At 48.3% G+C, this 14,545-nt stretch overlaps 1 protein-coding gene across 1 annotated transcript; it reads left to right on the top strand.

Moving 5' to 3' along the window:
- Positions 1 to 1,653: 1,653 nt before the first annotated feature.
- Positions 1,654 to 6,739, top strand: LOC123057580 (phenylalanine ammonia-lyase-like). Its single transcript, XM_044480524.1, has 3 exons — positions 1,654 to 2,018; positions 3,966 to 5,601; positions 6,671 to 6,739. Exons 1-3 carry the CDS (start codon positions 1,654 to 1,656, stop codon positions 6,737 to 6,739), a joined length of 2,070 nt encoding a protein of 689 aa, XP_044336459.1.
- The last annotated feature ends 7,806 nt before the right edge of the window (positions 6,740 to 14,545 follow it).

The following is a 14,545-nucleotide window of genomic DNA, read 5'->3' on the forward strand; positions in this document are numbered from 1 at the left end:
GGTGTACACTACCATGAGGTCGGTCCTGCCATGGGACGGCATAGTGAACTCCTTGGTGAACTGCTCATAAGCTTTCCCCCCTGGGTCCCCATTGTAGAAGCCTTGATCCTCTCTGTATGTGCAGCGTTTACGTGGGCATAGTTCTTGGGGTTGTGGGGAGATCTAAAGGTTGAATTGACACAGTTAATGGCAAGAATGGGGTTAGCCATCCGGGAATATCAACACACGCGCATGGCGGTCTGCAGTACATACCTAACTGCATTGTGGCGCCACGAGCAATGCACCCTCATGCATGGTGCCCCAATCGCGAGTGTGCGCTAGTCCTAACCACGAGCAGAGCACACTGAGGCCGTGAGCCGAGCACGTCGAGGCTTCCCCAACCAGGAGCATCCACATGCATATTGCACTTGAACGGCGGAATATAGTTACCATTTTATACAATCAAATGTCGGAATTACATCCATTAAAGGGCAAGTTATTTAGACCAAGGTATCTCAGTTTGCTGCATTTTATTGTTCAAATGTTACTAATTCTTCCAGTTTATTACTCGATCATTTGTTGCACTCTTCACAAATATCTTCCTTTATCTTTTGCTTATTCCCACTATAGCTGAGATTGGAAGTCATTGGCCACAAGCAGGATGCGTCGCGTCCACTTAGAGCTCTATATATGTTCACCCTTGACACGGTGCCAAACTTCTGTGGTTTAAATGAGTTTTTGTACCTTGTGTAATTTGAGAACTTGAGGTTGATGTTTCCATTGTTGTTACTGTGTGTATGTATTCTCCGATGGATGTTGTCATTATGATTGAAAGTTAGTATTGACCGGACACAAATCCGGCTGGTCGGTGAGACACAGTTTTTATTCTACTGAAAAGGGATATTACTGGCTGGTCACCTCCCGGTCAGTTATCACTGACCCGAGCTACTTTTTTTCCCAAGGATACATCAAATATCGACGTATCAGAATCATGGAAGAGCAACGTGAAGACGGATACAATCATGAGCTATCCTGACCGGTTAGTGATGACACACTCTGTAGTAGTGCTGTGAGCATGATCGATTGCATTGATTTTTTTTTTCTTGTGAAACGAGACAAAAACCACTATATTATTCTACTACAGCAGGCCAGCCACAACGTCGACAACTTTTTAGCGTTGACGTGGTCAAATTCGCCAAGTGACGTGTTCAAATTTGCTCCAAGACTCCAACTAGGCCATGCCAAAACCATGCAAGGTGAAACCCATTATGCCTGTACTCCCTCCGTTCCAAAATTCTTGTCTTAGATTTGTCTAGATATGGATGTATCAAGTCACATTTTAGTATTAGATACATTCATATCTAGAAAAATCTAAGACAAAAAATTTGAAACAGAGGGAGTATTAAACTAAGACAAGAGACCAGCATCTGAAAAGCATTTAGCCTAGATTTAGGAAGTAATGTTCAGCATGTAGCGCTCAGATAGTCAGTCCGGCGGCAACCACATGGCGTCCACCACCTGAAGGTGCGTGCACGGTGACGCACCCCACACCCCATCCTACCATTATTTAAGCACCCCATCTGCCATTGCTCCCTCCAAGAGAAGTAGAGAAGAGCTGTGTTCATCACCCCCTTACCTCAGCCAATCAACCACCAACGTCCTACAAACTTATCAATGGCGAACAACGGGTTCATCGCTGAGAAGGACCCGCTGCATTGGGGCGCTGCCGCGGCCGAGCTCACCGGCAGCCACCTCGACGAGGTCAAGCGCATGGTGGCACACTTCCGCGAGCCTGTCGTCAGGATCGTGGGCGCCGGCCTTAGCGTCGGCCAGGTGGCTGCCGTCGCCCTGGCCAAGGATGGTTCGAAGGTCACCGTGCAGCTCGCCGACGAGGCGCGCCCCCGCGTCAAGGCCTGCAGCGAGTGGATCCTGGACTCCGTGGCCAACGGCGGCGACATCTACGGCGTCACCACAGGCTTCGGCGGCACCTCCCACCGTCGCACCAAGGATGGGCAAGGCCTCCAAGTTGAGCTCGTCAGGTACAAGTCACCTCCTATAAAATTTTGCATCTCGACATCTCAACGTAGTGTGGATTGATTCCTCTGCCAGGGTATGCATGCTATTATTTCTTTTTTGACGGCCTGTGCCTGCTAATTTAATTTAAGTTAGTGGAGCGCAAGAGGTTTATACGTCCACACACACAAAAGATAGAGCTCTGCCGTCCTAAATCAAAAAGAATCGTTAGATTGTCTTTGTGTGATGGCTAATATTATTATCACCTCTCGCTGAGATAAGATCATATGAGAGGTCATTAATGATTGTGTAGGGCTAAGACGGAAACTTTACTTCCCCGTATAAGAAAATAATTTAAATTCAACTAAGCAAAAGGTCTATCAGTTCAAATTAATGTTATATATGTGTCTTTTAATCTTTGTTTGGCCCCAAGGAGGTGGTTTTGTGTGTGTGTGTGTGTGTGCGCGCGCGCGCGTGCGCTAGCAGTATAACAAATGATGTTACTTATTAATTACATCACATGACCACAAATCCATATATGCTACTATTAAGTATTTATGTGGGTCATGTGTACATCACATGGTATTTTTCTTCTGCATCCACACAATGTGGCATGATGAATTAAGTAAAATCATAATTTGAGATGTAATATATACATGTATGAGATATTTTACTTTGAGTAGACATGCATAGCCACACTTTTTATTGCCATATGTACTTCTTTACTATCTTGCACTAGGTGATGCAGTTAAATAACAAGCAGAGGGTAAGATTCAGACCATGCATGGAGCTCATGTGTCTTCTATTCCCTATAAACCAATTCAGTTTGTTTGTTGTTGTAGAAGATATACTTTCGAGAAATATACCTCTGTTCTATAATATATAGTTCATACTAGATTTGTCACAAGTCAAATTATATAAAACTTGATCAAATTTGTAGAGAATAATGTGAACACTTTCAATACCAAATATATATGATATGATAATATATTCCATGATGAACATAATGGCATTGATTTGGTATTATATACGCTGATATATTTTTTGTGTACAAACTGGTCAAAATTTATAAAGCTTGACTTAAACAAAACTAATATGTGTTACATCATAAACCAGATAGAGTATTATCATAGTTGGGCAACATGTAGTCACTAATGTTAGTACAGTTAGAAGAAAGTATATCTAATAAGGCAAACAGTATGCCAGCACAGTCAAAATGATATTTCTGTTTAGCATAGTTGGACAACATGTAGCGGCAATCCATTACTAAGCCCAGACTTATCTGCTCCCGATGCACATTAAATTCAAAAAAGTAGCAAAAAAATGAGTTCACATCGAAGATGCTGAAGAGCGCTTGGTGCTTGTAAAATTTCATGGTCAAATGACATTCGGGGAGCTCTCAGCCAAAAAAAAACAGGTCTCAACATTGCCATTTTTCAAAGTTTCTTTGACAGCCAAAATTTGTTTCTTTTTTCTAGAGAGCTCCTAGATGTCATTTCACCACAAACGTTTGCATGCACCCAGAGCACTCGAACATCTTTGATGCCAAATTGTTTGATATGTTTTTAGCTTGTTTGCTATTTTTTATGAATCTAAATCACCACGTTTGGAAAATCACCGAATGATCCTAGGTCCATACGAACCCTGACTCGTATTGTTATGCTCTAACATATTCCAGAACAGTTGTACACGGATATATTGAAACTTATCCATGTAAATTTTTGTAAAAGAATATTATAATATACGATCTGCGCAAACTTTATAAAGCGGAACAATTTACGGATGTCATATACGTTGTAGCAACTTTGGCCCGTACCTTTTTTTTTTGCACAGCTCGTATGAAATGTTCTTCCAAATTATGACAAGTAGGTCCATGTATATACCAAAACTCCAGATTTATGTGTAAAAAATAAAGTTGCAGGACTTAAACTAGTCTGTTGCTCGGCCGGCATTGACCATATTCTTCCTTGCAGGCATCTCATTGCTGGTATATTTGGCATTGGAAGCAACCACGAGCTGCCATCAGAGGTTACACGCGCGTCCATGCTCGTTCGCATCAACACCCTCCTGCAAGGCTATTCTGGCATACGTTTTGAGATTCTCGAGGCCATCACAAAGCTCATCAACAAAGGTGTACACCCGAGGATTCCCCTCCGGGGCAGCATCACCGCGAGCGGCGACGTTGTCCCACTTGCTTACATCGCCGGTGTCCTTACCGGACGCCCCAACGCGCAGGCAGTTACCAATGATGGTAGGATGGTGGATGCCGCCGAGGCATTGAAGATCGCCGGGATAGATGGTGGGTTCTTCAAGCTGAACCCCAAGGAGGGGCTTGCAATTGTAAATGGCACGGCGGTGGGTTCTGCCCTCGCAGCCATGGTGTTGTTTGACTGCAACGTCCTGGCTGTCCTATCTGAAATTTTGGCCGCAATGTTTTGTGAGGTAATGTACGGCAAACTAGAGTACACCGACCACCTGATCCACAAGCTGAAACATCACCCTGGCTCAATCGAGGCTGCGGCTATCATGGAGCACATTCTGGCTGGTAGCTCATTCATGGTCCATGCCAAGATGGTGAATGCTATGGACCCACTCCTCAAGCCAAAGCAGGACAGGTATGCACTCCGTACCGCGCCTCAGTGGCTTGGCCCGCAGATTGAGGTCATTCGGGCAGCTACCAAGTCTATCGAGCGTGAGGTGAACTCTGTCAATGACAACCCGGTCATCGACGTCAAACGTGGCAAAGCACTCCATTGTGGTAATTTCCAGGGGACACCCATCGGTGTGTCCATGGACAATACTCGTCTTGCCATTGCTAACATTGGTAAACTCATGTTCGCGCAGTTCTCAGAACTTGTGAATGAGTTCTACAACAATGGGCTAACGTCGAACCTAGCTGGTAGTCGCAACCCAAGCTTGGACTATGGTCTCAAAGGCATCGAGATTGCCATGGCCTCCTACTGCTCTGAGCTTCAATACCTTGCCAACCCAGTGACCACCCATGTCCAGAGCGCGGAGCAACACAACCAGGGGGTGAACTCGCTCGGCCTTATCTCGGCCAGGAAGACTGCAGAAGCGGTGGACATGCTGAAACTCATGTCCTCCACGTACATAGTGGCGCTTTGTCAGGCCGTCGACCTCCGCCACCTCGAGAGGAACATCAAGATCTCCGTCAACAGATGTGTGGCAGAGGTTGCCAAGAAGGTTCTCAACGCCCCCAGCGTCGAGGAGATTCTGATGGCCGCCACCGATCGCGTGGACGTGTTCAGCTACGCCGACGACCCCTGCAGCACCAACTACCCCCTAATGCACAAGCTACGCAGCGTGCTCCTCGAGCATGCTCTGTCTAGTAGGGGTAACGATGAGGAGGTGTTGTCCAAGATCAGTAAGTTGGAGGAGGAGCTGGGATCGACACTGCCACGGGAGATCGAGGCCGCACGCATCGCCGTGGAGAAGGGCACCGCACCCATCCCCAACATGATCAAGGGGAGCAGGTCATTCCCACTCTACCAGTTTGTTCGTGAGGAACTCGGTTGTGTGTTTCTGACTGGGGAGAAGCTTCTCGCGCCCGGCGAAGAGTGTGACAAGGTGTTCGTGGGGATCAGCCAGGCAGGGACGGAGCCAGGAATTTGACATAGGGGGGGCGAGTTTCAGACTAGAGCTCTTATAGACTGATGGGCATCGGATGATCACTCAGAACTTTAAAGTGTGCAAAGAAACATAATCCCGGACTCGTATTTTCGTTAGTGTAAACAGCTAAAGACTACAAAATTATTATGAAAGTATTCATCTTTGACAAAAAAGTATCTAAATTAGTTATATTACATAATTTGGCCGACGGTACTATGTTGAATTGACCAACTCTGATTCTCATGTCAATCAATTAATTATCTTCATATTAACCAGCAAAAAACAGAGATTTGAAGCTAAGGTTAACTATTGAGAATGGCGTGCATCGTCGTCTCCGTGGTCGCTCATGGTGGTGGTGCTTTTCATAATCTCCTTACTGGCTGACAGGAATGATCGATTGGGGTCTATAGGGTTGGACAGTTGGACGCAAATGCTCTTGGCAAACATTTTTCAGTTTCTCTTCCTCGTCTTATCTATACACGAGTATAAAAATATAAGGGCAGCCAATATGTTGTAATTTATTTCTGATGTTTGTAGTTTCTGTATGGCACAACCACACAAATTTGAACAAATTGAAGATCATGCAGGTGCAGGTGCCGTGCTCCTCTCCTTGGCGGACAGCTTTGCCGGCCGCGACGGCAGGCTCTACTACGGCGAGCGGTGGGTGGAGATTGGATCGCACGACAGTTAGGAAGATTGGCGGCGCTAAAATCGTGACGATCGCAACAGCAGAGAATCAAAGCGGTTGTGTACGTGCTGCTGCAGCCGCAAGTCCCACGACCAATGGACCCTGGCCCCTTTTCTCTTCGATGGTGGGCCTTTTCTTTTTTCTTGGTTTTGATCTGCTATGTAGTGTACATGGGCTAGGCCGGCCCTGGGGGTTTCACGTGGTTATGCGCGACAGCCGGACAGGGGGGGCGAATTGAGGAAAATCGAGTCAAAACACTGCCTAAATACCAGCCTGCCTAATCGCTAATGAGGTGAAACAAGTTTGTCAGGGGGGGTCTAGCCCCCCCTCGTCCCCCCTTGGATTCGTCCCTGCAGCCAGGGCAAGCTCATCGACCCCATGCTGGAGTGCCTCAAGGAGTGGAACGGTGAGCCTCTGCCCATCGACTAACTGCACACGTCTGGCCCGTTCTATCTCCATAAGTGTCCCTGTCTGAATAACTGAACAATAATACTATTGTTCATGTGCTTTTAGATCATTGCATGTGTGTAAGTGTACTTTGTTTTTCATTTGGATGGAATTTGTATCCTATCATTTTGTAACACGTGTACATTTGTGCAAAATGTGTCTTTTGTCTGTTCTGGAACACTTGCGCATATTGCACCCAGCCAAAACAAGTCACACAACCCAAGAGCAACTAATTCAGGGGTATCATACGAAACGAGGCCGCAGTGGACACTTTTCCTGCGCTGAGCCTCTAGCGCTGCCGTGTGGCGCATTTCTACGCCGCCACATGGCATGAGATGTGCGCTTCTGGTCTTGGAGCAGTTTGTTCTTTGGTTTTTTTTGTTTCTCGTCTTTTGGGGTATCATTTTTTAGAGTTTACAATTTCTTTTTGGATCTTTTGTTTTTTCGGATTTCTGGTTTTTTGTTTCCGTTTGCTTTTTTACCGTTTTCATTTTGTTCTCAACTTTACCTGTCTCTTGTTTTTTAAATTCTTTGTTTTTGGGTTTTTATGTTTCATTTGTTTTTTATACAGCTGGCAGTAGTGTATGCTTCCCGTGTGAAAACATAACTAACAAAAGCACTGATATGCTTTCGCATGAAGCACAAGTTATACTTCTGTGTTTCCACATTCCCAAAAGCAACATAATTGTGCTTCCGCCTGAAGCATAAGTTGTGCCTCTGTGCTTCACCAAAAGTGAAGCAACGAGTGAAGTACAGTTGTGCTTCCCGAAAAAGCGAAATACAAATTTGCTTTTGTACTTTCCCAAAAGCGAAACACAGTTGTGCTTCACCCAACGGAAGCACATATTACTTTGCCTGAAAGTGTTGAGTATCGTGATTAGCTAGGAAAAATAGGATAACATAGGATTTATTATATCTTGTCTTATACTTCAAGTTGATCATGTACTCTTATATATATGCCCACGAGGCTCAAGGAATACATCCAACAATTTCTCAAATCCCTCTATATTCCTTCTACATGGTATCAGCCTAACCCGATCCAAACCCTAGCCGTCCCCGGGGCGGTCGATCTCCATGATTGCTATCGAGGGCCGCGCACCTGTACTTAGGGTTCGTCCGTCGATCCAGTTGATCGGCTGCCCTATAGAGTCTTTTTCCCGATCCTTTGATCCGGATTTCTCTCTCTCTCCCATTAGTCGTTTTGATCGTCGCTTATTTTTTTATTTTTTGATCTAAGATCGGTTTGCATCGCCCACCGCCGTTCATCTTCTAGAACGCGCCTCTACTCCATCATTGGTGTCGACTCCATCTACACCTTCGTCGGTCATGAGACGGTACCTTGCGTACTCTTGCGCCAGATCATTGGCCCGCACCATGTGGCCGCCGCTACTCATGCGGCTGCTCGCACGGTCCGCTACTCATGTGTGTGCTGAGCTATATAAGCCAATGTATTGCATCTTGTTCATCGAGCCAAGTGAATACCGAGGAAGAAAAAGGCCCCGACGTTCGCCGCTAGGGCGGGCGTCCGTCGCTGTGGATGTTGGTCCGCCAGCAAAATTTGTATCCTTGTGTTTTTGTGATTGTTCGTCGATCCTTGGTTCCAACAACGATCGCGTCATGTTGGGTTGCGCGCTCATGGATAGCCCGGCTGTGCGGACGCGCGCCACTGATACCTTGGGGCCGCCGGCGCCTTCTACCATCTCCGGCTGTGATGCACGTCGTCCGTACCTCGTCGCCTGTCTGTGTCTTCTCGTTCTCACTCATCGCACCTTTGGTCTGATCAATCATAGATGCACATCTTCGTGGAATTTTGTGAAGATCATCATCAAGTAGGATGCGCCCCTTCATCGATCGAGCCGCTGCGTCATCCCGTCAGGCCACAGCGTCGTCGCCCCATGATTCTCCCAGCGGCTGCACCGGCCCGTGCGTCGCGGCTGTGTCGCCCCTTTGGGCCGTAGGGCTGCAGCACACAGTCCACGCCGCCGCTCCAGAGGCCGTTCCCGCGGTTGCACCGACCCACACGCTGCCGCTGCGTCGCCTCTTCGGGCCGTAGTGTCACGACCCGCGGTCCACTGCCGCCCCGAGGCCGTTCCCACGGTTGCACCGACCCACACGCTGCCGCTGCGTCGCCTCTTCGGGCCGTAGTGTCACGACCCGCGGTCCACTGCCGCCCCGAGGCCGTTCCCACGGTTGCACCGACCCACACGCTGCCGCTGCGTCGCCTCTTCGGGCCGTAGTGTCACGACCCGCGGTCCACTGCCGCCCCGAGGCCGTTCCCACGGTTGCACCGACCCACACGCTGCCGCTGCGTCGCCTCTTCGGGCCGTAGTGTCACGACCCGCGGTCCATTGCCACCCCGAGGCCGTCCGCTTTAAGCAATCCCCGTGGTTGCACCGACCCTCGTGCTACCGTTGCGTCGCCCCATCATGCCGTAGTGAGCGTGGCACGTGGTCCCTGCCGCCGCCCTGAGGTTTTCTCCGTCGTCGCCTCGACTCACGTGTTGCCGCTACATCGCCTCTTCGGGAGTAATGACGCGACACGCGGTTCACTCGCTGTCCCCGCGCGTCGACTTCTATGTGGTATGCGTTGCGCCGCCTCCTTAGGCGCTGGAACGCCACTGTCGGCGCCGGTCTTCGTCACGCTGTCCAGTTCTCCTTGCCTACTTCGAGCACCACCGCCGTGCTTCGAACCTAGCCACCGTCGCATCCTCCTTAGGCCGCCGCGCCTCTCTTCATCCTTGGTGCCACCGCCACTCGCTCACCAGAGCCGCGCCGCCCGTCCACCCCCTTGGTCTTCGTCCAGCACCAGCTCATCATCAGTGTAGTCGTCATCTTCCCCAACCACTTCATCTACTTCGACAACCGCAGTCGACATTGGCACCTTCTACCCCACGTCGACTGGCGCCGCAGCCATCTCGAGTCCTTCTCTGCTAGCCCCCTCGACATGGTGTACAACTCATGTAGGTCCTCATCTATGCATGTTCGGTACTGTCAACACCGACGTGTGCCTTTGTTGCGGCGTGTTCCTAGGCCTGGCAAGCCTGGAGCGGCGCCTCATCAACATCAACTTCATCCGTGTACGCATGTCCGGTGCTAGCAACACCGATGTGTACCTTCGTCGATGATGTGTCCCCAGGCTTGGCAAACCCAGCACGACAACTCGTCCACACCGACTTCTTCCCGACGCACCTCTATCTCTACACCACTGCACCCATGACTAACTCAACGCGTCCTTGCGCCCGCGGCTCCACGGCGGTTACTTCGACACCAGCCATGATAATAGTACGTGCAACGTACGTGCACGCTTACTAGTAGAGATAAGGGAAAGTGATCCATTGGATCATTCAAGTTTCATTCGGTTAAGAAACTATATTTGACGCAAGTGATATTTCAGTAGTATTTTGTTAGTAATTTGATACAAACTAGTGATTGGGGCGTGGCATTGCACGCCACTTGAGAGGAAGGTGTGCGTGTGTTTATCTATATTAAAGAAAAAAGAACAAAACAAACTCACCTCCATGGCCCCACCTCAATTTTTTTCTTTAAAAAAACTTTCTCACATCAGCCAGCCAACATATGAGACATGGGCATCACATCCATCCAAAAAGAGCATTAGCGGCATCTCCAGATCTAAGGTTTGCTCCAGCGCCGGTGCGGAGCTTGGGAGGTAGTGCAGGAGCGGAACCAGATTGTGGTCTGCATCAGCGACATCTGAAAAAAATGATGGATCGTGTGTTGGGTTCATGGTTCTTGGATGGTAGACATGGTTTTTTCCTCCGATGTTTTAGTCGTGCGGGGATGTCAGATCTGGAGTTCAATGGCATGTCCGGTGTGTTGCCCTGGACTGATCTGTTCAACGGTAATGGCTTGCCCTTTGGTGAGCCACCTTGGAGCTCCGTAAAGCTGCATATATATCAGTGATGGAGTCGCGTCGAGCTTCGGTGAGGAGGTGGTTCGTTATTTTCCCCTTTGATGGCTGCTGTGGTGATGCCAGAGACTGGTGATGGACGTTGGTGTCAAGCTCAAGGGATTCTTCTACCTTCATTGTAATTTTTCCGTTTGACTAGTGTCCCTTTGGGCAAAGATTAGCGTTCTGTATTCTCTTTAGTTTTGTCAGATCGATATTTATCGTGGCTTATACTATGATCTTTATTATAATTTCTTTGACCGATTTTTTTAGGTTAACCCCGACCTTTCCCCAACCCCCCGAGTCGCTCCCCAGGCGACTCCGGGGACGCAACCGCGCCGCCGCCTAGAAGCCCTCAATCCGGTGCTCCCTCTCCGCCGCTGCCGCCGGCATCTGCGTCGCGGTGGCGGCGGGCCCCCGCTGCCAAACGGCGCCGGGGGCGGCTCCTTCTCGTGGTGGCGCTGGCGACCACCGGACTCGGCTGGGGGCGGGGATGGCGGCTGGCCGGCGCGGGCATGCCGGGGCGGCGGCCCCGGGGACGCGGAGGCAGGGGAGTGCGGTGGCCGGCGGTTCCCGGCGTGGGGCTACGGGATGGCCTTGTTTCGGGGGTCCGTGCTCTCCCAGATCCGGCCAGGACGGCGGCTTCCATGGCGGGCCTCCGCGCATGGCGGGCGGGCTGGGGCGTGGCTGCTCCGGCTGGCGTCTACGGATCTGTGGTGGTGGCGGTGTGCCACGGATCGACGGGGGCGGCGCGGCGGCGTCGCTCGAGGTGGTGGAGAGATGTCCTGGTGATGGCGGTGTTGGCCCATGGATGGTAGGCGGGTGTTGGCTGGTGGCAGAGCGGCTCTGGAAAGTGGATCCTCGGTGTGGAAGCCGGGGCGGCGGCCCCGGAAAACTGTGCGGCAAGGTGGCGCGGTGGTTCGAGATCTTGGCGGCGTGTGGTTGCTGCCGGCTGATCTGTGGCTCGACGACGGCGACATGCTACTTCCCTCTCCACGGTAATGGCCCAAGGTGACAACTTTGCTCCCCACTTCCCAGTTTGCTATTCTGCGTAGACTTGATGAACATGGTTAGGAGAAATCCGTGCGCTGCTGCGGCTGCGGGCAACGACGACGCCTGTGGGTGCCGTCTCCTCCCTGTAGGCGTTGTCATGGCCATGTCCATCCCCTGATCAAGCACCGGGGGAAACCCTAGGTTCGGTTCGCCGGGCCACGCAGCGGCGGCGCCATGGCGTCGTCCTCTCCTTGGAGACGCTGTGTGGGTGCTTGGGGTGTCTTGCGTGGAGGAGTAGCTGGTGTGGTTGCCTCGTTTGCCTCGGCGACGCGGCTTTAGGCGCCATGTTGTCACGTGCTGGTTGTTGCCGTGGGCATGGGCATCCAGGGCGCAATGTACTCCATCTTCGACGCCTCTTTTGAGATATCTTCCTCAAGTTAGGCTAGCTCCTGCTGTTCACTTGCCGATCTCCTAGGCACTAAGAGTGGAGGGTGCGTTGATCTAGTTTGGTTTGAAGGTTGTACTCCGAGGTGTTGGATCCGGATGTGACGCGGCATGTGTGCTCTGTGTTCTACATCTTCGCCATTTATGGCTTGTGTTTGGGCAGGGCGAGTAGTGTGTCGGTGTTGTCATGGTGGATGGGGATGCTAACCTCTTGGTGTAGCATTGTGCCGAAAGGCGTTGTATCGGTCATCTTGGCCTCTTCTTCTATGAATATATGATACGCATGCTCGTGCATATTCGAGAAAAAAATACTATGATCTTTATGGTATAAATGAGGCACATATTACCGTGCAAAGATGGTGCATGGAATCCAATCAGACAACCATAGAGTCGTGTGCCTACAATTTTATAGAGCACCTAATTATGTTTAGGATTGTAACAAGGTTTGTTACCTTATAATACTCCGTAGGATATCGGCGCACAAGGAAGGACACGATTGTGGCCTAGTCACATTTCCTACTGTAGGGCAAGTGGCGATCCGTTTTTTTGTCCATAAAATCTGTCAAGAGGAGATACATATAGAGAGTCCAAAAGACGGACGCTAACCTACAACTGCTGGTTGCTCCCATGGCCTCCCCGCAATCCTATGCCTCATCTCCTCCGACGGTTCTCACCACCAACAGGTGGAGAAGACAGCCTCTAAACCAAGCATAGCTCCGCCCAAGTATGTACTCCTAGGAGTACTGACCAATTTTCCTATATATATATATATATATATATATATATATATATATATATATATATATATATATATATATATAATTTTGAAACTCTAGTCATGCTTGGTCTCATGGTTGATTGTCAGAATTAGTTTCTTCGTTGTTACTAGCTCGCAATGCGGGATGATACCATGCATCTTGGGTAAAATTAATTAATAAACTTGGTTATATTGTATATATGCATAATGCTCATCATGTAGAATTAAGATCTACCTACCTGGTTATTTAGTTCAGTGGAAGTACCAACTTTCTGAGGATATATGAGCGCATGGCTTGTTCGGTAACATATAAATCCATTGGTGGCAAAAGAGAGATATACTGCAAGGATAATATATACACCCTTAAAAGATTAAATTGGTGATGGTCGGTATTTTAAGGTGCAATCGGCGCCAAGCAAAGGAAGACAAACCTATAATGCACCGTCTGCAATCGTCAAAGGCTATAATAATGTTCCATTCTACATAGATTCCATTACATGCCCCCTTTTTAGTGATTGAAATTATTATTACCCCAAGTCTGCTGATTTCATTATCATAGTATATGTTTCCATTCTGTGACTGAAACTTCTTAGTTTCACTATTCTTTTAGTTTGTTCAAAACTGAGCAGTCCAAACATCTAATTCACTTCAATACACTAATCATGATCTGATTGATGCAGTCTTAGATTTGTTTTTCCCTATGTGTGTGCATGTAATGCGTCTTATGTCCTGGCTTGCTCATGTTTACTTGCTGATTAATTACTCGCAACAGATTCTGTGCAATCAAGCTTTTGATGATAAAAAATCTAGGGATGCAATTATTCGTTTTTACTTACCCATTTGTTGCAGACCTGGAGCGAGCCAGAAATGCGTTCAGTTTGTAGGGTGTTAAAGAGATTATCAAGCAACATAAGGCAGACACTGAAAATGATTTGCATCTGCTTGACACTACATTTTGAGTCAATAAAAGAGCCCATTATCGGAGTGGGGCCTATTATATTGAGCCACAATTCGCTAGTTGGTTATTTTGGTTTCAATTCTGCTCAGTTTTTGTATATACTCTATCGAAACTACTACACATACGAATATCCTTGTCCAATTTGGTACGATGCAACATCACTACATACATACCCGACATCACAGGGGACACAAAACGTGCGATGTAAGAAAATTTAACATAGCAATCAGCAGCAACAAAAAAATGGACAATAAACCAGCAAAACGCACAACGGTGAGCAATGCGCCTACTCGATCCTTTCTTCAGATCATAACAACAGAGTGCAATGCAACCAGAAAGGACGATATCAATCGTCTATAGTAACAGGCTGTTCCTCTGTTATTGCCTGGGAAATTACATTCAGTTGTAGAACAAACAATTATGATCCTACATATTAACTCTGTTCGGATTTAGACAAAATTTGAACTAAAACCACGTCAATTATTTCCGAATGGAAGGAGTAGTAAATAAGCGAGCAGCTAAAGTGGCAAATCACTACAAATCACCAGATTGGAAACTGAATCCGAACTGCTATGAATTCTGTTTTCAGACACCAACAATCAAGATCCTACATGGTACCAATTTTTTATCCAAGAAAGAACAGCAGGAGCCAAAGAAGTAAATAACAAAAGAAAAAACTTTCTTCCAAAAGCAAAATGGGATAGTTGCAATTTAGGGCACCAACATGTTG

This window comes from Triticum aestivum, chromosome 3A (assembly GCF_018294505.1).
Source record: "Triticum aestivum cultivar Chinese Spring chromosome 3A, IWGSC CS RefSeq v2.1, whole genome shotgun sequence".
Lineage (NCBI taxonomy): Eukaryota > Viridiplantae > Streptophyta > Magnoliopsida > Poales > Poaceae > Triticum > Triticum aestivum.